General features: G+C 48.2%; 1 protein-coding gene across 3 annotated transcripts in view; it reads left to right on the top strand.

Annotated features, from left to right (window-relative positions):
* Positions 1-23,856, top strand: part of tnr (tenascin R (restrictin, janusin)) — a 129,305-nt gene that overhangs the window by 93,721 nt on the left and 11,728 nt on the right. Inside the window, exons 9-20 of one of the 3 annotated variants that reach the window (XM_030363023.1) lie at positions 5,276-5,395; positions 6,117-6,260; positions 7,689-7,804; positions 10,380-10,530; positions 14,281-14,459; positions 14,958-15,048; positions 15,724-15,806; positions 16,700-16,802; positions 18,116-18,205; positions 18,894-19,027; positions 19,390-19,519; positions 21,968-22,234. In XM_030363023.1, the coding sequence (XP_030218883.1) occupies positions 5,276-5,395; positions 6,117-6,260; positions 7,689-7,804; positions 10,380-10,530; positions 14,281-14,459; positions 14,958-15,048; positions 15,724-15,806; positions 16,700-16,802; positions 18,116-18,205; positions 18,894-19,027; positions 19,390-19,519; positions 21,968-22,234 (1,608 nt within the window). Of the gene's footprint in view, positions 1-5,275; positions 5,396-6,116; positions 6,261-7,688; positions 7,805-10,379; positions 10,531-14,280; positions 14,460-14,957; positions 15,049-15,705; positions 15,807-16,699; positions 16,803-18,115; positions 18,206-18,893; positions 19,028-19,389; positions 19,520-21,967; positions 22,235-23,856 lie in introns of all 3 variants that reach the window. The other 2 variants (XM_030363022.1, XM_030363024.1) reach the window with 2 other exon arrangements.

The raw sequence follows: 23,856 nt of genomic DNA, 5'->3' as shown, positions 1-23,856 counted from the left end.
TGTGGTGACCATGCTGAATGCATCGCTGATCCTCCCACTTATTATTTGCACTCCGCATTCAATCAAGGTTTCAGTTCATCGGTCTTCCCTGCCTGGTGTAATAACAAACTGATTAGGCCTAATGTGACTTCATGACTGCAGGCCAGATCCATCTAAATAGTCTTCAGTCAGTGGCTCCCGAAAACTAACCTTTAGTGGCTCTGATTATGCATGCCGACGTGTCTCACTGACTTTGCCTAGCGTCTCCAAAAACGGAATTTCTCAAATATCTCGGCTTTCGAAAAGACTGAACGTAAAATACTTTATCTTATTCAAACTTTCCGATTGTTCTTCAATCATACACAATGTAGCTATGTCTCATGTCACATGTCATGGCTTTTGCCTCTCCAATTCTAGCATGTTTTCCTATGTCACATGTCATGGCCTTGTTGCTCCTGCTCTAGCATGTTTTGCTATGTCTCGTCGTGTCACATGTCATGGCCTTCATTGCTCCTGCGTTAGCATGTTTTGTCGCTGTAGCCAGGTAGGCTACCACAGGGTTTAGGAAGGACAGCCAGACCAATAATCCTCCACTTGCTTATTAATTTAAAATGATCAGAACGTAATGGTGTTACATCTGCTGTTTTCCGCGCCTGGAGACCCAGCCTCAATGGAAGGGAGAGCACAACGTACATGAGTATATAGCCATCGCCTCATTAGGCTCCCCACCCACAGCTGCGATCCAGCCCCCCCCCCCCCCCCCCCCCCCCCCCCCCCCTGTATCCGACCTCAACCACACCCACTTCACACCACAACGTCCTCGCATCACAACCCCTCCATTTACGAAAAAAAACAGTCTATCCTCCGATGCTCGTTCCCAACCGAGAGCCAACCTAATACCTCATTATCCGAGACGCACATAAAACAGAACAGCGCGGTGAGCCTCCTGCTCAGCACTTCCATTGTATCAGCCAGCCCCTCCTCCCCCTCCTCCGCCGTCGCCCAGGTGCTGTCTCCATTAAGGGGGACTCTACCTCCTCATAGGCTCTCGGGACCAGAACAAGAATCAGACGGGCGGCCTAGATCGGGGGGGGGGGGGGGATGCTGGGCGGGGAGGAGACGGGGTGCAGTTGGGACGGGGGGGGGGGGGATGGGTCTATTAGGTGCGTCTGATGCTCGTCTGTTGCTGCTCGCTGAGGCCAGCGGTATCAGCCTACTTTTCGAGGGGCGATATCAGATCAGATGTTTGTGCACTCTTCTTTCTTTCTTTTTTCCTGGTCTCGACTCCACAGCTTGGCAGATGGCTCGCGGCGGTCGGCGCATCTAATTTATAATCGTGTCAGCTGTCCTGGCAGCAACAGCTCGTCTTAGCTCGATATAGGATGTGGCTGTGTGACAGGGTGCTATATGGAGCCGGGCTGGAATGATCTTTTTTGGTGTGTGTACAATATATATTTTTACCCAATTTAAATCTGCGTCAGGTGGAAATGTGCAGAGCCGACACTATTCTGGTTGTCGCGCTTGTCTGACGGTATATTACCAGTGATTATTTGGATGATACATTAGAAATTGTTTGGGTTTCTAAATTCGTGATATCGGTGATATTTTATGATATTCATTTCCCGGGTTGCCCGAATATATTAGTCAAAAATCATGATCTCCTACCAGCAGCGCGAGCCGAGTTATTCCTGCCACATGGCATGAATAAATACTGGAAAAGGCCTTTTAAGTACTTTATTTAGTCTAAGTAAATAAACCCAGTGCTGGGGATTAATAATTCACAACAGTTTAAATGTTGTGCTTCACATTCCGGCCGAGTTAATGTGGGGTCCTAACCTGTAAACAAGACAAGGCCGTATCGCTGCTCGATTCTCATGGACCTCAGGCTGAGTCTATAGGCGCACACGCACGCACGCACGCACGCACGCACGCACGCACGCACGCACGCACGCACGCACGCACGCATGCATGCACGCACGCACACAGACACACACACAAAAAACCACACGCACACAGAGACAGGCACACAGACAGATACACTCACACACATAGTTAGATACATGCACATACAAACACACGATACACACGCAGACAGATGAACATAGACAGATACACACATACGCAGATGCACAAAGACATAAACACGCACACAGACAGAGACATGCACACACAACATACACGTACAAACGCACACACCGGCACATACACACACATACACACACACACACACACACACACACACACACACACACACACACACACACACACACACACACACACACACACACACACACACACAGATCCACACAGCGGTTCACAGGGGATGTGCAGCGGTGGAATTACAAAACAAAGTAGTCATATTGTTTCTATTTATCGCTGAGCGTTTTCTATTCAGCTCAAACTCTTACAAAACAAAATTACCATTCCCCAAAAACAAATCTGTAGTTTTTCAAACGGTTACATCAGGAACTCAGAGGCGCTGACCTTGTCTGACCCCCTGCTGAGCGGCACTTCAAAGAAACGTTGGTGAAGTGTTTAAAAAAGGCCCCGCTGGGAAATGTGCACCGCTGCTGCTCTGGGTGTTGGAGTCTTTCTGAGCAGCTCATCCTGCCAGTCGTCTTCCCCTTCCCTGTCAATCACTCCCTCCTTCTCATCTCTTCAGATAATCTCCCGCCCTCCTCCAGATCCCCTCCCTCCTACTCATGTCAGAGAGGGAGGGAGAGGGGGAGGAAGGAAGAGGTGGAGGGAGGGAGGGAGGGAGAGAGGGAGAGAGAGAGAAGGAGCGTAGGGGAAACATACTGAAGGAAAAATCGTTGTTTTTTTTCCCCTTCTACTTCCATTTTCCTCACCCTTGTTATTTGTTGGGTGTAGTTTGTGAGGCCAGTGCTATGGAGTGAGGAAGCTGTGAGGGCCCATCTGCCCAGCGAGCGTGTGTGTATGTGTGTGTGTGTATGTGTGTGTGTTTGTGTGTGTATATGAGTGTGTGTGTGTATGTGTATGAGTGTGTGTATGTGTGTGTATATGAGTGTGTGTGTGTGTATATGAGTGTGTGTGTAGTGTATGAGTGTGTGAGTGAGTGAGTGTGTGTATGTGTGTGTATATGATGGGGTGTGTGTGTGTGTGCATGTGTGTGTTTGAGTTAGTGTCTGCATCGTATACACAAGCCCCCACACACACACACACACACACACACACACACACACACACACACACACACACACACACACACACACACACACACACACACACACACACACACACACACACACACACCTTATGGAATTACCTGGAGATGCAGAGCGGAAAAATAGCTGTTAAACAAGTTGTTGCACTCCTAGTATCGCTTTATGTGTGTGTATTATCGTGTGTGTGTGTGTGCTTGTGTATGTGTATGTGAGCGTGTGTGTGTCTGTGGTTGTGTATATATTTGTGCGTGTTTGTGTCCATGTGCTTACTTATTTGTCTATGCGTATGTGTGTGTGTGATTGTGTGTGTTTGTTTTTGTCTGTGTATTCGCTTACGTGGGTGTGTGTGTGTGTGTATCTTTGTATCTCTGTGTGTGTGTGTGTGTGTGTGTGTGTGTGTGTTTGTGTTTCCTCTCCCCTACTTCTGGCTCGGTAATGTGTTGCCGCTGCTAGTCTGTTTCTGTGTCGTATATATTAGCTGTTATTTCTCCTCTCAGCTAACCATCTGTCTCTCATATTTCCCACCGTCTCCCACCATTACTCCTCTTACCTTGCTCATCTCTTCTCGGGTTGTCCCGCAACCACGGCTGTTTTCCGCTGACTATTTTCATCCTGCAGACAACATTTGGGTTCCCATCTTATTCATCCTCCCTTTTTACCCCCGGCCGGCTCCTCACCTGTCCTCTGCCCCCCTCCCCCCCCCGTCCCGTCCCGTCCCGTCCCATTGCCTGGGAAGGGACGGGGACGGGGGGGGGGCAGCCTCTGGGGGCTCATATGTGTGTTTCTACCGCCGCCTGCCTATTTGCATTCAGCGGCAGTGCTCAGGTTTATGGCTCGGTGCTCTTCTCTACTTTGCCCTGTGTGAATGTCAATGTCTCTCACGCTCATGTTCTCACAGACACACGCACCCACACACACACGTGCACACGCACCCAGGCACACAGGTGCACGCACACACACTCGTGCAGTGAGTGACTGTTGCCGTGAGCTACTTGCCAGGCTGGGAGGCCCATGCCCACCCGGTGGGTGCTGATTGCGGGGTGTGCTCAATAGGCCACCTGCTGTCGTGTGCGTTGTGAGTGGGTTATTTTTTTCCCCCCCTACGCATAAAAGCTGCAGGTCGTATAAGCCGGCTTGACGTCGTTAAAAAAGTGTATACACTCGTCTCTCTCTCTCTCTCTCTCTCTCTCTCTCTCTCTCTCTCTCTCTCTCTCTCTCTCTCTCTCTCTCTCTCTCTCTTACTCTCTCTCTCTCTCTCTCTCTCTCTCTCTCTCTCTCTCTCTCTCTCTCTCTCTCTCTCTCTCTCTCTCTCTCTCTCTCTCTCTCTCTCTCTTACTCTCCCTCACTGTCTCTCTCTCCCTCACTATCACTCTCTCTCTCACTCTCTGTCTCTGTCTCTCTGTATCTGTCTCTCTCTCTCTCTCTCTCTCTCTCTCTCTCTCTCTCTCTCTCTCTCTCTCTCTCTCTCTCTCTCTCTCTCTCTCTCTCTCTCCCTTTATCAGGTGGGCAGCAGAGGATTGAGTCATCGTCAATCAGGATTAGAATAACGATAATTTCAGTGCCGATATGGTAAAATATACTTTAACAGGCTTGTGGCTCTGGGCTTAGAGAAGATAGACTATGAGCTCCCTCCTCCTGGCTCTCTCTATCTGTCTCTCACATACACATATATAGACACGCTCATACTCACGCACACACACACAGACACGCGCCCTCACACATCATACATAATTAATGCAATCATTCTTGAATCAATTGAATTAAAATGTCAGTTCCTTCGCCTGGCCTGTGAGGTGTGTTTCTCAGTTCTAGCGACTGTCTGTCTGTCGGTCTGACTCTCCGTCTCTCCAACTGAATATATGTCCGTCTGTATCTCTGACTGTCTTTCTATCTGACTGACTGTCTTCCTGTCTTTGCTGTCTTACTATATGTCTGTCTGTCAATCCTATCCTCCCAACCAACAGGCAGTGAGCCCCATGTCTCTTGTTAGGATGTTATTGAAATCAATTCCCTCTCATCACTTGTGTTAATCACCAACAGTTCATTCATTAATAACACCGCTGCTGTACCGACCTTTGACCCCACATTCTGGTGCTGTCCCCTCTCCGCAGTGGCAGCTGTCATGAACGTGCGTGTGCGCGGTGTGACCGAGCGCACCATAGAGCTGGAGTGGGAGGGATCCGCCGTACTCACCGACTTCCTGTTGACCTACGCCCCCAGCAGCCCTGGAGGTGGGCATAGCCAGTCTGTCTGTCTGTCTGTCTGTCTGCCTGCCTGCCTGCCTGCCTGCCTGCCTGTCTGTCTGTCTGTCTGTCTGTCTGTCTGTCTGTCTGTCTGCCTGCCTGCCTGTCTGTCTGTCTGTCTGTCTGTCTGTCTGTCTGTCTGACTGTCTGTCAGTCTGTCGGTCTGTCGGTCTGTCGGGTTGTCTGTCTGTCTGCCTCTCTATCTGCCTGTCGGTTTGTCTGTCTGTCTGTCTGTCTGTCTGTCTGTCTGTCTGTCTGTCTGTCTGTCTGTCTGTCTGTCTGTCTGTCTGTCTGTCTGTCTGTCGGTCTGTCGGTCTGTCGGTCTGTCGGGTTGTCTGTCTGTCTGCCTCTCTATCTGTCTGTCGGTTTGTCTGTCTGCATATCTGTTTGTCTGCATGTCTGTCTGTCCGCCTGTCACTCAATCACTCACATCCACCCATCTATCCATCAATCTACCTGTCAATCGGTCTATCTCTCTGTCTGTCTGTCCGTCTCTCTGTCTATCTCTCCGTCTGTCTGCATGTCTGTCCGTTCCTGTCCATCCGTCTGCCTATCAGTACGTCCGTCCATCTCCCACCCGTCTGTCTGTCTGTCTGTCTGTCTGTCTGTCTGTCTGTCTGTCTGTCTGTCTGTCTGTCTGTCTGTCTGTGTCAGTCAGTCTGTCTGTCTGTGAGGGTCTCACCGGGGGGGGGTCTTCGCCGGTCCCCAGGCGTGGAGCTGGAGCTGAGGCTTCCGGGGAACAGCACTAGCTGCTTGATCTCGGAGCTGGGCGCCGGCGTGGAGTACAACATCAACGTGTTCGCCGTCATCAACAACAGCATCAGCGTGCCCAGCAGCATCACCGTGTCCACGTGTAAGAGAGAGAGAGAGAGAGAGAGAGAGAGAGAGAGAGAGAGAGAGAGAGAGAGAGAGAGAGAGAGAGAGAGAGAGAGAGAGAGAGAGAGAGAGAGAGAGAGAGAGAGAGAGAGAGAGAGAGAGAGATGTGCGGTACAACCAAGGACCGTGTTCAGTAAAATAGAGATTGTAACATCGACTTACTACACAACCAGGCTCACCTTCAATGCTCAATCTCTCCATCACGCCCCGGAGCAAATCAATAGCAAGACAGGATATCCCATCACTTGGATCGTACTCTCTACCCCTCTCACTCTATCCACACACACACACACACACACACACACACACACACACACACACACACACACACACATGGACACACATGCGCACACACACACACACACCATGAAGCGCACACCCACACACACACGGACACACAAACACACGCACATATATACACACATATACACAAACAAGCACAACCACACAGTTATGCACACACACACACACACACACACACACACACACACACACACACACACACACACACACACACACACACACACACACACACACACAGACACACACACACACACAAGAAAACGTATGCATTTGATAACAGATGATGACAGTTTTCAATACGCCGTGATGGCATCAACACCTCGGCCGGTGTAGACGAAAGAAAAAGATCGATGTCACTCTCTCTCCACAAACTCACTCCCACACTCCTTCATCACCTCCTCTGTGCGTAGAGGAAGAAATGAAGAAAACATTTCCATGCACACACCCCCATTCGGTCGGCGGTGTTCATTCTGGCTTTGTTGTCATGACATCAAATCGCTTTCAAATCACCAGACTTTGTAGCGAAAAAGATAATCAACCACACTTTCAGAAATAATAGGTTTCTCCTCATTTGACTTCATCATCGTGATTACATAATTATATGTGTATTAATATTTTGCCTAGTTCTATCTTCAAATGACACGTTATTCTAATACGTCCGTCAGATTAATAGAATCTCTCATGCGTCAGATCAATTTATTTCAGAGTAATGAGGCCAGCTCAGGGCAATCATGTCGGATTAGAAAACGCGTATAGTTTTAATCAGAACTCAACCAAGTCATGAAGAATATATAAAGGAATCAATTCAGAAATGAACCATCTACAAAGAAAAAAATAACCTAAAGGCAGTAAGACTGACGGACAAACTGAAAGAAAAATGTAGACAGAAAACAGCCAAAAACACAGCAGGAAACAAGAGGACAAAACGCAGGGGAAGGTAAAATAGTGTGCGCTGTGCAGGAGAAGGCAAGGGCGGAGAGGGCTGAGGAGAGGGGTGAGGAGGAGAGCGGGGAAGCCAGCTGTACACCGCCGGAGAGAGAGAGACGGAGCGCTGATTGATGAGCGCTGAGGACCAGTAATACATCTCTGGCTACCTCTGTAGATCTCTCCAACCCCAACGGTTTACTCTTCAAATCCATCACCGAGACCACGGTGGAGGTCCAGTGGCAGCCCTTCTACTACTCCTTCGATGGATGGGAGATCAGTTTCATCCCAAAGGTGAGGAGGTGACTGCAGACAGTGTATTTGAACACAAGCACACAAACCGTCCACCCCCACCATTGAGAATGGTGGGGGATGGACAGTGGGGTTGTGTGTGTGTGTGTGTGTGTGTGTGTGTGTGTGTGTGTGTGTGTGTGTGTGTGTGTGTGTGTGTGTGTGTGTGTGTGTGTGTGTGTGTGTGTCTGTGTGAGAGAGAGAGCGAGAGAGAGCGAGAGAGAGCAAGAGAGAGAGAGAGAGAGCTACACCCACACCCACACCTTCTGAAATCTTGCATCTCGAACATACACCCACAAATACCCTGCAGCAAGGCTGCACGCACACCAATAACTCGCAATTACTACTCCGTGCCTTTTCAAACATTAAGTCTCCTGAGCGTAGGAAACATATTTCTACGATTTCTGGCTAGTACTCAGTCAAGCCATGTCGCACTGCTCTAACGGCAGCTGCAATGGATGCATTTTCTTGGGATCTATTCAACATGAACCCCATACCAAATTAGATAAGTGGATTGTATAAAGCTTATTGGCTATTAAGTGGATGAGCCATTAAATCCTTCTCAAGGACCAACCCTCCGCGAGAACCATAACAGTAGCCTGCTCAAAGGCAGAAGGCGAGTCCAAAACCTTTCTGTTTCATTCCATCAGTAAACTCTAGGTACTCCCAGCACTCTAATCTCGGCCCCTCTCAAAGTAATTGGTTTTCTTCTTTAAGGTTCTCTCCAGAGAAGGTATCCTTTGGTTGGTTCAGCGTCGGCAGCTTAACTCTGACACTTTGGTATTCTTTGGTGCTTGCTCTTATTTAAAAGGAAAAAGAAAATAGAATTCAAACTCGAAAAGAAAAGTTTGCAAATGCAAAGTGAAGTATTAGGGAAAGAAAGAGAGACCAATGGCGGGATTAACCCTTTCTTACATCTCACCTCCGCTTCCACTGTTGTCAGAAACCTTGTTCTTTTTCTCATGTTTTTCTTTTTGTTGTCCTTTTTTCATCCCTCTCTCATCCCCTCCAACCACCGCCAGCCCCGGGGGAAATCATATTAGGAGACTGCAGTTCAGCCCCCTGCGGATTACATCCGGCAATGGGATTGTGAATTTTGACAATCTCGTAATGGAACTAGCCATAAAAGCTTTCGGCCAATGGGGACAAACATGGAACTCACTTTCCAGCAAAACAGAGAGATAAGGCAGACAGTGCTACGTGAGAGAGAGATGGAGAGGGAGAGAGAGAGAGAGAGAGAGAGAGAGAGAGAGAGAGAGAGAGAGAGAGAGAGAGAGAGAGAGAGAGAGAGAGAGAGAGAGAGAGAGAGAGAGAGAGAGAGAGAGAGAGAGAGAGAGAGAGAGAGAGAGAGAGAGAGAGAGAGATGGATAAACAGAGACTGATGGACAAGCAAAAGTGAAAGGCCATGATAAAGAATGACTCAATAAGAGAGCGAGAGATTGAGAGAGTGAGACAGAAACAGAGAGAGAGTGAAATATAGGAAGTAGAAAGTGTCTGTGTCTGGTTGATGCATCGATGCATGCTGCATGAGTGTGTGTGTGTGTCTAGGAGAAAGCTATCGTTGATGCTGAACCTGAGGGCTGGCTGCTTAGTTTACAAGGCCCTCTTATGGCCTTGTAGCAATAGACCAGGGGCTATCTTATCATGAGAAGTAAAACACATTATACAGAGCATCACTTTTCACGCAATCTTTAAATATTCACCAAAGGTTTTTATTACTGCACGACGGCTTTTAACAGTACGATTTTCATTCTGATGGTAAATAAAGAAACAAAACAAAACTTTCAAAAGTATTTAAAAAGTGGAAGCCTTAATCGGAAGAATATGGAAATTGAGGCATTTGGAGAAGACCGCAGAATTGAACAAGCAGTTCATTTTATAATTATACAAAATAAAACCGTTGAAGATGATTATGCCGCAATCACCGTCCACGTACTATTACACTCTAATATAATGGGGATTTCTCATTTTTTAGAGCCACAGTAATTACGACCAACATTTAGTGAGTTTAACGGCGTTCCTTGATGGTTTTCTCGTTGCAGTCATCAAATTGATTGTGCCACTAATTGCGGACGGAACCCATTGGATGAGCAATTTGCAACATGTTTCGATCTTTTAAATAAAGATTTCACGATGCAGGATTCTGGAAAGCTGAAACAGCAGTGTTTATGTGACAGCAGAATATTCTTTCTGGTGTTAGGAAGTCCATTGAAAACTCTCTTCTTTTGAGGATAGCTGTACTAATGGCAGCAATGGCATATCGACCACCGCTTTTACAAAATGTTCCTTGTCATCCAAAATATTGAATCCCTTGTAATCCATGTATTTGCTAGAAAACTTTAAAAAGCATTTTCATTGGTGACATTTATTGATGTACTATTATCCACATGATAATAGCTGTAATGCACAATTTAAAAAATAGGATTTATTAAAATATATGTGTCAAACTGAGATATGTTTTTGGAAGTTAACTCCTCACAAGTCCGTCCGTGTGTCTTATTGACACACACCGAAACGCTGTCTTTAACCAACCAGCCCCAACAGTGATGGACCTGTGTGTTTCCCCCTCCACCTCCAGGACAACGACGGGGGAATGACGGCTCAGCTGCCCAGCACCATCACCTCCTTCCTGCAGAGCGGCCTGCGTCCCGGGGAGGAGTACACCGTCAACCTGGTGGCCCTCAGGGACCAGGGCCGGAGCCAGCCGGTCACCGCCACGGTCACCACGCGTACGTACCCCCAAAGCGCTGGACCTGTCGTCACGGCAACCTGCACGGGCTCACAAGGGGAACGACCGCAGCGTCGCGGGAATGGGGTTCCCGGTTGCGGTTCGAGTGGCCGACGGGAAATGTCCCCCCCCCCCCCCGTTCTGTGTCGATGTGTTTGCACACACTGGCCGCGTGTTGAGCGTTAACCCCGGAAACATTTACGCTTTTATCGAGATGGAATATTACCGAGGGCCTGGTACACAGCTGGGTCTTCTGATACGAATCAGTTCAACTCAGCACAACACAATGGAGGAGGATTTATCAATGTCAGGAAGGACCTGTAACAAGGAAAACTCACAATAATACAATGATTCGTGCCTGCTCTTGTTTCCAAGTGCTAATCCACCTTTAAACCCTGCTCCTGCTCATTGGGGGCTTGCCCGCTAATGCTATTTTGACTGCCGTGAATGCACAGATGGATGGTCTGAGAGCGAAACAGAGGAAAGGCTGTTGGGGACCAATAATCCTGTGTACTCGCCGCCGGCACTTTATATCTGGATCCATAATTAAAATCAACTTGTTGAGTTAGTCATAATTAAAACGGCAAACCGTTATCCTGTTTCTCTCTCTCTGTTGGGTTTTGTCTCAATCAGAAAGTATAAAGCAGGTGAGTAGGCTACTAAGAAAGTAGTTTGGAATCTTAAACTATGTTGAGATGGAAACACACACATGCACACCCCCACACACACACACATATACACACATACGCTTCTAAATGAAGATACACTTGGGTATAGAAAACGTCAAATTTGAGAGTAGACAATAAGTCACAGACACACGCTTCCAGGCTTACGGTGCACTCTGGAGACATTAGGGGCCCTCTATAAGCACACACAACCACACACACACACAGACAGGTGCACAGTTACACGCACATGCACACACACGCAGAAGCACACACACACAGGCACAAGCACAAGCACATACCGACACACACACACACACACACACAAACACTCAAACTGAAATTACACTCAGGTATGTACAAACACACACACACACCCACACATATAAGCACAGGCACAGGCACACATGCACACACGCATTCACACACGCACATACTGACACACACAAACACACAAACACACACACACGCTCACACACAAACATTGGCACGCCAGCCCAGCACAAGGAGAGTACCAGACAATAATAGAGGATGTCACTCTGACGTATTGGCCGGGCCCCCCCACCACTTAGGACCCTAATATAACCAGCGCCCCAGTCCTCACCTGAATGACACTACTTAGACAGCCATGCTATCTCCAATCCCAAACTCCTCTGTAACAATCCCAAATATGCGCTCTCCGCAGTCAAAACACCATCCATTTCCTGTCAGCTCGCCTGCCGCCTCCCTGTCAGTTGTAATTAAGTAGGCATTCATTATTCATGTGGCTCCCTCATTAATGTTTGAACGTTATCCTTCCGCGAGACACCTCATTGGATAAAGAGGGACGAGGAGGCAGAAAAAAAGGAAACAAATTTCAAGGCCCTTAATTATTCATATCGGTAAAGATTTATCTTTCCTTGGAGACTCGGGATGTCTGGGTGGGTAGTGGGTAGTTTGTGTGTGTGTGTGTGTGTGTGTGTGTGTGTGTGTGTGTGTGTGTGTGTGTGTGTGTGGGTGCGTGTGTGTGTCTTGAGAAAGGCGGCGGGTAGGAGGAGCAGAAGGAGACCTCTGAAACGTCAGGAAGTTGCCCATGAACAGAGGAACTGTCTTTCTCAGGGCAGGTTTTATAGCACAGACCCCTTGGGGCCAATTTTAAATCTCCCAGTGCCGTAAGGACCGACGTGGACGGGCCGTACCCATGCCGGCTCTTCGTCTGGGCCCCTCCAGATGTGGAGGGGGTTAGAGGGTGACATTCTGAAGAGCGCTCTGTGGTCCGTCGTGCGAGTCAACCGGTGGGATGATTGACGTGGACATGCATAATGCAGGGCGGACCCACGGAGAGTGAGTGAGGGTGCCGTTGTAGAAAGGAAAGTGGGAGGAGAAGGCTCCAGACCCGGTTTGACCAAGAGCCTGCACCCGGCGGGTATTATTTCATGTGAGCTATAATGAATATATGTTTTTAAAGTTTTTTGTTTTTTCTGAGTTGAAGGGGCTTTTGTCGGTTTCATGTATCTTTTATTTCCATCCCATTAGCGATCCTCCATGAGGGACGGTTTGATGTGCAGATATTTCTCCCTCTAATGCAACCCTAGATCTAATTATCTCTGGTATTGGAGGAGAGGTCACAGGCCCTATCAATTTTCTGCCTCTGATGAGTGGAAAAAGAGAAAAATCGATGATGAGGTTCAGTGATTGTGACTGGGGTTTGATCCCTGCCGGGCGAGAGCTTACAAACGCGGGGGGGCAAGGACCAAGAATCTTTTATTTATTATCAGCCCTTAAACTTTAAAGTTAGGGTCATTTCTATCCATAAGGTACTCATTATCCATCGTTAATAACTTCTTTCTGGTATAAAAATGCATCTCTTATTGGTATTCAGCGATTGACCATGGCTCTGTCTGGTCCTTGAAGGTTTTGCAGTTTTGATGTGTGTGTTTGTGTGTTTATATAAAATATATAGTTGTTAATAATACCCTTGTAACTTAAAGAGCCAGTGAACCAAAATCCTTTCGTGGGTGTAAAAGCAAAGAAAAATAGTCTCCCCAAAACACAATGCAAACGTTGTACTCTACTTCGAACATCATTTTGTGAGGCTGAAGTGTCTGTTAGTGTAGCCTACTCCTCGACATCATGACATGACACAGCTGAAACAGTGGGTTCACATTCTCTTTAAAAAGGATCTCACCTCTGGTGTTTCTTATTTGGCTGACATTTTTTTTCATCAGATAGTCTTTTTAGATATAGAAATTCTGTTAGTATATAATTGACAAAAGGAAAACATGCAATGACATGTGTGTGTGTTCCGTCACGCTCTTGTGTCATACAGTTCTATGGTTATATCCAACAACCTTATCTTAGTTTCTCTATTCCATTATCCCAACAGAGGGTACTTACAGCTCTGTGTTGCCGATAGCGACCGAGCCAATACTACATTAAGCTTTGAACCGCACTGAAGTCGGAAAAATCGAACGCGACGCGTTTGAAGGCTGCACTCCATCTCATCGATTAGCGGACGGCATCGGCGACACGCGGCAGCGACGCCGCTCCGCTCATGCACTGTGCACGTAAGCATGGGGGCTGGTTTGAGCGAGGGACAGACGTGCACGTTGAACGGAACGGGATTGGGGGTCCAACTCGTCAGTGTGTGAGTGCGAGCGTCCCTGTATGAACCATGGTATGAACCGAAGACGGGTAATGGGACAGGACGTGTATCGGGTTTCCTCTGGCCGACACGGTGCAGATGATTGGTTGGTTAGTTGGTCGTTAGTGACATGGGATCATGTGATCATAGGAGAATCGTTGTGCTACTGGTGTAGACCTTACAGCCAGGATTGTCTTGAAACAAAGGTTTTGAAATCTCGATGAGATTTTGACCAAGAATGTGCCATTAAAAAAATCTCTCAATGAGATTTTAAACGGTTAAATATGATGACTGAAATAAAATAAAACAAATCTTCATTAGAAAAAAGGAAATAGTGTCATGTATTAGTGTCATCAAAAATACATTGCATGCCTATAATATACGTCAAGTGTGGACCTCATTCAGGCTAAGTCTACAGGAAGTCACATGTTTCCCGTTTGTCTCTTGTCCCGCCCCCCTTCAGTGATCGACGGCCCCACCCAGCTGGTGGTGCGCGACGTGTCCGACACGGTGGCGTTCGTGGAGTGGACCCCGCCCAAGGCCAAGATCGACCAGATCGTGCTGCGCTACGGCCTGCTGGGGGGCGAGGGTCCCCGGACCACCTTCCGCCTGCAGCCCACCCTCAGCCAGTACTCACTGCAGGTCAGAGGAGGGAGAGAGAGAGAGAGAGAGAGAGAGAGAGAGAGAGAGAGAGAGAGGGAGAGAGAGAGAGAGAGGGAGAGAGAGAGAGAGAGAGAGAGAGAGAGAGAGAGAGAGAGAGAGAGAGAGAGAGAGAGAGAGAGAGAGAGAGAGAGAGAGAGAGAGAGAGAGATTATTAATCTGACGTGACACATTGGCCAAACTGATATCTAACCTATCTCTACTCTCCTGAACACTGCTGACTCACTGTGCCTCAGTGGCTATAAGCCAATCAGAGTGCTTTTTACGTTCACTGTCTGTATGATTTAGGCATTTTTGGCGCTAGGTACAAGACAAACCTTGAAACATGCGTCCATCATCTATGTGACTTCGGCCTTTTTTAACACTACGTAAATACAAGATGAATCTTAAAACATGACTTCCTAGCCTCATTATGTTATGAGGCTAACGCTAACCAGTGGAGAGACCTGAAGGGCTGCTTCCTGCGTGTCCGTCCCCCAGGTGCTGCGGCCTGGCTCCCGCTACCACGTGTCCGTGAGCGGGGTGAGGAGAGGCAACGAGAGCGGCCCCGTCTCCACCGAGTTCACCACCGGTGAGACCACTCTCATGGAGGCACATGTGTGCCGTGGCGTGTGTGTCTGTGTGTGTGTGTGTGTCTGTGTGTGCGTGCGTGTTTGCGTGTGTGTGTGTGCGTGTGTGTGTATGTGTGTGTGTGTGTATTTGCTTCAGTGTATGCTAATAAAAAGCCTCAGGATTGATAGCTGCGGCAGGCACCGCTGCCAGGCCATATTGAAGGAACCGGGTAACATCTGCTCCAAACTCACGTTTTAGTTTCGGAAACGTTATTTATGGCAGGCGACTGTTTACTGATCTTCGATGGCTGAACAGATGAACATCCACCGTGAAATGTTGTTTTCCACTGGGTAGAGGCTGTTGTTATAGACGCTACGTCAAGGAACATGACACTAACTGTAATTTCGGAAGACGTAAAATGCGGAACGTCGCACTAAACTCAGATGCGTAAAAGAAATAGCCGAAACACTCGACGCGCATGAATAAGACGTGTAATGAAGTTTAACACCAAGGCCGGTCCACTTGTGAAAAGTAGTCAGCGACACTATTAATGGCTTGGCGACTTTAAAAAACACATCAACTATGACCAAGACTTTAGATCCTGTTGTATGAATTGCTGATGTTGACTTGCGCACCGTTTTTTGAGAAATGGTCTCACTGTCCCCAACATTGTCAGTTTTATCGTTCTTCTCAGAGATTGATGCCCCCAAGAACTTGCGGCTGCTGTCCAAGACCTCCACCACTCTGGAACTGGAATGGGATAATAGTGAGGCGGAGGTCAGTGTTGCAGTCCCGACTTCACCTTTGGGTGGTGCCAGATATGTGGGGAGTGTGAATGCTTTGTGTCTCTCCAGGATCTGCTCTCACTTGGGAATAAAATACACTGCAAACAATCCTGGAAAGGCATGGACATGCCATCAATTGGATAATAATTGTATATCATGTTAAAAGCTCCGCTAGGTTGGGCTAAAGCTCAACCAGGATAAACAGCAAAGTTCCTCTCAACAAACCAAATGCGAAAGCCGATTTCTTGAGCCTCTTCACAAACCCAAGCTTAAGCCTAGAGCACAAAAGCGTAAAGCTTCGGATCTTTCTTACATTCTTGTCTTCACACCGGCACCATATTAAATCCCACACAGCGCATTTCAATTGATCAGCTGAAGGAAATCGCTGGCAAAAACACAAAAACTCCATGCCGGAGAACACGCTCCGCAATGAAATTCATAAAGCAGTGATCTCTATGTTTGACTCTATGTCGTGCATGGTACACCTGAGCTACGCTGTGTTTAGGCCTTTGCAGTCACACCTTCATGGGCAGTTCAGAGTTCGCTTTGCTTCTACATAGCCCCCCCCCCCCACCCCTCTTACGCAATTATTGTACGTTGTACATCCTTGCACTTGAAAATAGTACTTAGCATTGTGTAACATCTTATCTTAGCTATCTTTGTTGCATACGGGGAAGGGTTTAATCTAACAGCTGTTAGTGCTAGGTGATTGGTTCTATCAACATCCTCACTGTACCAACAGCGATATATTGTTTCTCTTTCTTTTTCTGACAAATGTACTTCTTGTAAGCCGCTTTAGATTAAAGCATCTGCCAAATGCCCTAAATGTAAATGCACAAATGAGACTGCAACGGGAATCTTAACAGCGACTATGTTTATGTGCAGGTGGAGGGATACCAGGTGGTGTACAGCACGCTCGCAGGAGACCAGTACGACCAAGTCATCGTGCCGCGCAACGAAGAAGCCACCACCAAGACCACCCTGACAGGTGCGCCAGCAGCAGCATGTCACGTCTGACTCCATTCAACGAACCTTCATTTCAAAAGCGCTCCCCCTTCAATTATTCATCTTATTCCTCTCCCTCATAGTGACCCCGTGAGAGCGACGGCGAGTATAGGAGCCTTACAACATTCAGCCTTTCCTGTTTAGTGCTATCAGAGAGGATATATGTAGCCTGGTACTGCCAGACTCTCGTACTTCATTTAATTTGTACAGAGAGTCTGGACCTACTCAATTGACAACGTTAACTCACTCGAAGGCGGTTGTCTGTTGAAGTTTAAAACTATTGCATCTGCCCGGTGCCACTCTGGATCTGCCATAACCCATCGCTAACGTTTGGCCGGGAATCACGTTGCGCGCAAGCTGTAAACAAACCAAACACCGTGCGTGAAGATGTCCTTCAACGAGAGCTGACTTTAACGTCATTGGTCTCAGCTACTCCCTCTGTTCGCTCATTGGACGCAGAAAACGTAGACGGAGAAAAACCCACCAACGTACCGCAGACCCAGACCTACTGCCGAAGGGAAATTCAAATTGAGCTGGAAGTACTTAGGCGGGCGGAGCCAGGCTAGATATTATGTAGCCCACATGAAAAGGTGTAATAGACGCGATCACTCTCGGTGATGTGAATGCGGCAGCCAGGCTTCTTGTTACCCTGCGGCGCTATTGAATGGCTGTCACGAGAGCAGGGGTCAGCCCGGCGAGGGGGTTTGTAAAAAAAGGACAGGGTGATTTAAAGGGCACAGCCAATATAAAGGAGTCGGAGCTAGCGGTCCGCTGGGGCGTTTTGCGGTGCCACAGCATCGCTCCCCGGCCACTCTCGTTTCCTTTCATTCGCCCGCCGCACTCAGCTCTGTGTCGGGGCGCACAGCCCTGGTACTACCTCGGTGCGCATTGTGTTCTTTGTGTCCTTCTTTTATGTGTGTTTTGAAAGGGTTCCAACGAGGTAAAAGTATTAGGTATCGGTCTCACCGAGTGATCTTGAATGATACCGACAGTATGTGTTTTGGTGTGTAGCAGTAAACCATGTAATTGAGCAAAATTGTAGAGGAAATTCAGTGCATATAGATTCCCCATTTATCTGTATGGCTCTCTCTGTATGACTCTCTCTCTCTCTTCTCTCTCTCTCTCTCTCTCTCTCTCTCTCTCTCTCTCTCTCTCTCTCTCTCTCTCTCTCTCTATCACTCTCTCTGTCTGTCTCTGTTTGCGTGTCTCTCTTTCTGTCTCTCTCCCTCCCTCTCTCTCACTCTCACTCTCACCCACTCTTACTCTCTCACTCTCTCTCCATCATCTCCAATGTAGACCTGATGCCAGGTACGGAATATGGTATCGGCATATCGGCAATGCAAGGCGCCAACCAGAGTACACCAGCAACCATGAACGCCAGAACAGGTAACATAGTTTCTATTAACCCCAATGTGTTACATATCTAGGACAGTCATTGTTTATGGGGAAGCATAAAAACACCACAGACCCCTTTAGCTGCTTTGTCTTTCGAATCCCAAATTTGTTTCAGGTCAGTGCTCTTGAACAAAACCATTACGAAGAAGTGCTTTTCGAGGGAAATCGGCAGATCTAACTTTGGCAGGATGTAAATGTTTCAGTGGCTGTTTAAAATTCCAGGTTTATGTCAAGGTTTTGTAAAAGCATTTATCTCTCTCAAAAGAGAGAGAAAAATCATACATCATTAGATTCATATATTTTTTGTGCAAATCCTTTGACTAAGTGCAAACCTTTTGACACTTTAATGCTGGCTATACTTAATCCTCTAAATATGTGATTGAAATGTCTATCAGTTCCAGATAAATGTTATGTAAAACACTTCTTGGTAAAATGCTGTTGGTTGCAAGAGGAAAGTCTTCATGTTCTTTTTTTTTGGTGTCATCTTCATGCATTTGTAGCACCTGCTACAGATGTGTGAAGTTTGATGCGGGCACTCAATTCATGTCAAATCTTTTTTTTGTTGCATTTTTGTTGTATTTTTTTCATCCACGTGGATGCTATTTGCCCACCGAATGTCTTGATAGGCTAGTCCCCCTTACGCCCCCCCCCCCCCCCCCCCCCCCGTGTCTTTCGTTAGGTCTGGACGTTCCACTGGACCTCACCGTCACCGCCTCGACAGACAACACCATCACTCTGGTGTGGGGCGTGGTATCAGGCCCAATCGATCACTACAAAGTTACATACACATCGTCCTCCGGCACCACCACTGAGGTAACTGGTCCACAGTCGGCCGGATGGGTGAATGGGTGAATGGTTAGATGGCTGGGCTGTTCAGTGGATAAATGGAGCACGGATAAGAAAGATGGATGGGAGGCAGCGAGGATGGATGCACATGTGGAGGATTGATGGATAAAGCGTGGATGGACATACGGAGGTAAAGTTAATACATAGGACCGATTGAGGAGCCGCCAGGGACCCATATCAGATAGAAAAAGAGCCAGGTATGACAGCTACGAAGATAAATATACGTCTAACCCATTTTTTCTTTTGCGAAACAGCCATCCGGGATCGACACGGCCGTTCATCTTCCCTGGCTTTTAACTAGCGCCCTCATCTTTTTTCTCTTCCTTCAGAAAACTGTTCCTAAGGATGTAACGACCACCACTCTGACTGATCTAGAGCCCGGCACGGAATACACCATTACCGTGGCCGCGCGGAGGGGGAGGCAACAGAGCACCGCCGCCACCATCGATGCCTTCACAGGTAGCGTAGCATAGGCATGTTGAGATACGCACCCCTATTGATTTGGACCGGCCCTTAAAGTGATTACCATTGCAAAAAAGATCTATATCTTTTCTTGTCACGCTTTGTGTATGCAATTGAATGTCTGTACTAACTGAAAAATGTTTTTTGGAAGACCTTGAGGATTCAATGGCTGGGTGCTGCGGCACAGCGTTACTTACTTGCCATTATCCAATATAATGACTTCGGCTCACAGTTTGTTCATAGGAAGTTATGAACGATTTCGTTGTGGCACTTGGTCAGGGTAGTGGAGCTAGCTTTGGGAACAGATGAAGACCTGAAAAAGACAAAGTTGTTTAAAAAAAAAGTATATGCGGCCGAAGGGTAAGTAAAATCCAAAGAAAATCGACTCTGAGAGTCTTTGAAAGAAGTAATTAGCCTAAGTAAATCATTCCCAGGAGCTAATGACCGGGTGTTCTCTAATTGCGCCGGTAAATGCATCAGTGTTTCTTCTTTTTCTACATTCCCATTCCTTCCACCCCCGTTCTCCTTCTCGCTAGCTTCCACCCACTTGCTCACCTTTTGTCTCTCCCCTGCACCCCCATCTCTCTCTCTGCACCCAGGAGATCATTTCATCCATAAAGGCGTTTGGCTTTTTCCGAGAGCCCATTTTCATCCATCAACCCCTTCTGACTCCCCTTCCCTATTTTGGTCGGGATCTATTAAGTTGAGCTGTTTATATTAAACGGGCTGGGGTAGGGGGGACGGGGGTCGACTGTGATTGTCTTCAGGATGCCACGCGGTGGCATGATCTGACATGTGTCGATCCACTGTGAGGATCCGCCGTCCCCGTGCGTCAAACGGCGGTCCCCGCTGTCAGCGGCCGCCTAATTGGCTGTCGTTCCCCCCCCCCCCCCCCCCCCCCCCCGAGTCATTCCCCTCCGGTTTCGTGACCCCAACGCCTTCGTCGCCGTAGTCACGATAATGATCACCGCCGTCGTTCCGTTGTCGCCTTTCTTACTTTTGACCTCCTTTAACAAACACGATCCTTGTCAGAGAGGAGGGTGAGGAGATTAGAGGGAGAATATCCTGATAAAAAAGACAAACAAGACGACGCGTGGAAGGGACTGGATGATGAGAGAGAGAGAGAGAGAGAGAGAGAGAGAGAGCCTTGAATGGTTGACTCCGCCGTCAGTGTGTGAATTGATTCCTAATTGCTATGAGGCTAGCGATACACGTCCAAACGCAAGGCAGCGTAAGGGCAGCCACCTTGCGTTGCAGGAGGGTTTGCGTTTCTCCTCGTAGATGTGCGGTACAACCAAGGACCGTGTTCAGTAAAATAGAGAGAGAGAGAGAGAGAGAGAGAGAGAGAGAGAGAGAGAGAGAGAGAGAGAGAGAGAGAAATAAATAATGAATGGCCTGTCAGGAGCTGTCATTCCCGCCCATCCGCTGTTTAATCGGCCATGTTGGCAGCGTCTGTTAAACGGTGTTTGGATGAACTCGTCTTCCTGAGCGGCTCTGGGATTAGGCCTCGCTCCTGAAGGGACCTGGTAACGAGTGCACCTCCAGAGTGGCCACTTGTCCTTCTAACTTTAAGTGTCCAGGTGTCACTTAAGGGCAGAGCCATCAGGCCGCAGATGAGATGCTTTTATCCCCCCACCAACATTTTCTATGTTCTTTCCATTCCATGTATTTTCAACACCTCCAGCGCGCTGCCTCAGAACTGTTCCTCGATAACACCTCATACTTTCACTCTCACATCTACACATCTCGGCAACTTCAAGGTTGTGCCAATGTGTGGAAGTTCCTTTGTTGTTTTTTCATCAGCAGCCCAGATGGTGTGTGAGTTCTACGACAAATGCAAATTAAACCATCGTCCTGTTAATGAGTGATCTCATTATCATCTCCTATTTGTTTCACCATCATGTGAACCACCATCGTCTTCATCCTCACTTCCATCAAGACAACCTACCGACTGTTTTTTTGGCCGACTTTGTTAACTTGTGCGTACAATTTGAAGTATTTTGACTTGGAATTCTTTGAGTTCCGATACAATCATGAACTGCAATGTGTTATGAACGTAGCAACCTTCAAGAAGTAACAAAACACAACAAAAGATAAACAACTTACTGGTATTTCCATCGGTGCTGGACTCACATCCAACAACGAATCCCCAGGCATCCAACAGACTCTAACCAGTTAACCTTCACCACCTTTGTGAGGCAAATCATCAATTATTCATCTTCATCATCACCAGCTGCAACACACCCTTCATCATCTCCATGACAACCCTCATGGCATCCTCATGACAACCCATGGTTGCATTCTCATCACCATCTCTTCACCATTATCGGCACCGACCCCACGTCTCCATCGGGAGGGGGGGGAGGGGGTGTGGCTTTCCATCAGGGTGCGACCCCCTGGAGTGACCCCCCCCCCGTTTTGTGCCCGGTCGCCCGTCCCTCCCAGGCATCCGGCCCGTGACCCACCTCTACCTGTCGGACGTGACGTGGGACTCGGCGGCGGCGGCGTGGAGCGCTCCGGCGCCGCCCGCCGACCTCTTCATCCTCAGCTACGCCTCGGCCGACGGCACGGACACCTCCAAGGTGACCCTGGAGGGCTCCAGGACCCGCTCCCTGGTGCAGGGCCTACTGCCGGCCACGCACTACACTGTCAGCCTGATCACCATCCAGGGCGACGCCACGTCCGAGCCCGTCGACGCCCCGCTCACCACAGGTGAGTCTCCGTCGCCGCGGGGACGGGCCCGAAACGTTAACCGATAACCGAAAGTTAACCGATCCCTTCGCGGCAACCGAAAGGGGATGGATGGAGGCGGGCGGTTGGCTGCCGTGTGTGTGGGTGTAGCCGGCGGATACACTATGTGAGCTGAAGGCAAGTCTATTTGCATAACGCCTTAATCACGATGACAAGCTGCTCCAAATGACCTCCCGGGAATACACGGACGACGACGGAGGTTTGGAGGTTGGACGACCGGGGTTTGACCGACACAACCCTTGTTTTTCTCTTGAGTCTTAAACCGTGCGGTTCGAGATTCAATTCCATCAGCACTCGCTGGCTGACGTCGATTTTGATCCGTCTGCACACAAAACAAAAAACTGCGAGTTTCCCATGGCGATGTCGATTTCCAATAACGGTCATTGCGTCGCGTATCGATCAGCGCTGCGGCGGCCCTGTCACCGGTGGAATAATAAAGGCGTGCGGTTGGCTGGCCTCACGGCTCGCTGAGGGAGAGAGAGCAGCAGCAGCGGAGGTGGAGGTGGTGGTGGTGTTGGAGGTGGTGGGGGCGTGGGGACAGCAGCAGCAGGAGTCAGATGAGGCTGCTGATTTACTGGAGCTAAAGTGCTGACCCTGTGCGGCTAGGTCGCTGATACCAACCTCCACGGCCACATCTAAAGGATATTTGAAAATGTGCTGACCTGGAAATGTGCGTACTAATGAGGGGCAATGATGGGGAGTAAAGAGAGAATGGATGAGAGATGAAAATAGTTCCATTCACATAGATGCAAAGACAAAAACTTTCACATGCTAACTTAAACTTTAAGACCTGCAGAAACGTGGTTAGAAAAGTTAAATTAGCTCTAAAGAAAGGTTCCTTTTGTCAGCACGGGCATGTCGTCAGTCTTTCCCATCTATCCATCAACATTTACCTGTGGGCTTCTCCCAACCCCTGATGCGTCCATGCGATCTAATGGGCCCATGTGTTGCTGCTGGATGCAAATTGCCTGCCGCTGAGTGGACTTTCTGGTGCTTTGAACTTAACTGCCCTGAGAGGAGAGAGTAAACAAAAGGCAACGGTGAACACTGTGGAAGAGTGGCTTTCCAGGAATACTAACACAGAGAGAGTGTCAATTAAAAGTGTCGCCAAATTGCATCAAAGTCCATCCAAGTTATTAGTAAAAAGTAAAAGATAAGGATAATGGATAACGAATGGTGGCGTCGTGAACAAATTACACTGCGTTTTCAAAAGCTGTGGAAGGGGATTATTATATTTCAGATTCATCCCCAGGCCTTACAGTACAGCAGACTTGCGCTACACTTTTCTATCTCCCTCACCCATTGTCTTGGGTTGGTAGAGAGAACCACTAACCCATACAAACACACACATGCACGCACACGCAGGCACACACACACACACACACACACACACACACATTCACCTACCCATACACGCAAACACCGGCACACACACACGTGCACGAACACACACACACACACGTGCACGAACACACACACACACACACACACACGTGCACGAACAAACACACACAATTGCATTGCTGCTGTTTTCTTTCTCGCCACCCTTCATTTGTGCGTTAATGTGTCGATGTGCGCAATCC

The sequence above is a fragment of the Gadus morhua genome, chromosome 8 (assembly GCF_902167405.1).
Source record: "Gadus morhua chromosome 8, gadMor3.0, whole genome shotgun sequence".
Taxonomy (NCBI): domain Eukaryota; kingdom Metazoa; phylum Chordata; class Actinopteri; order Gadiformes; family Gadidae; genus Gadus; species Gadus morhua.
The sequence above is the reverse complement of the archived record's forward strand: the minus strand, read 5'-3'. Positions and strand labels throughout refer to the sequence as shown.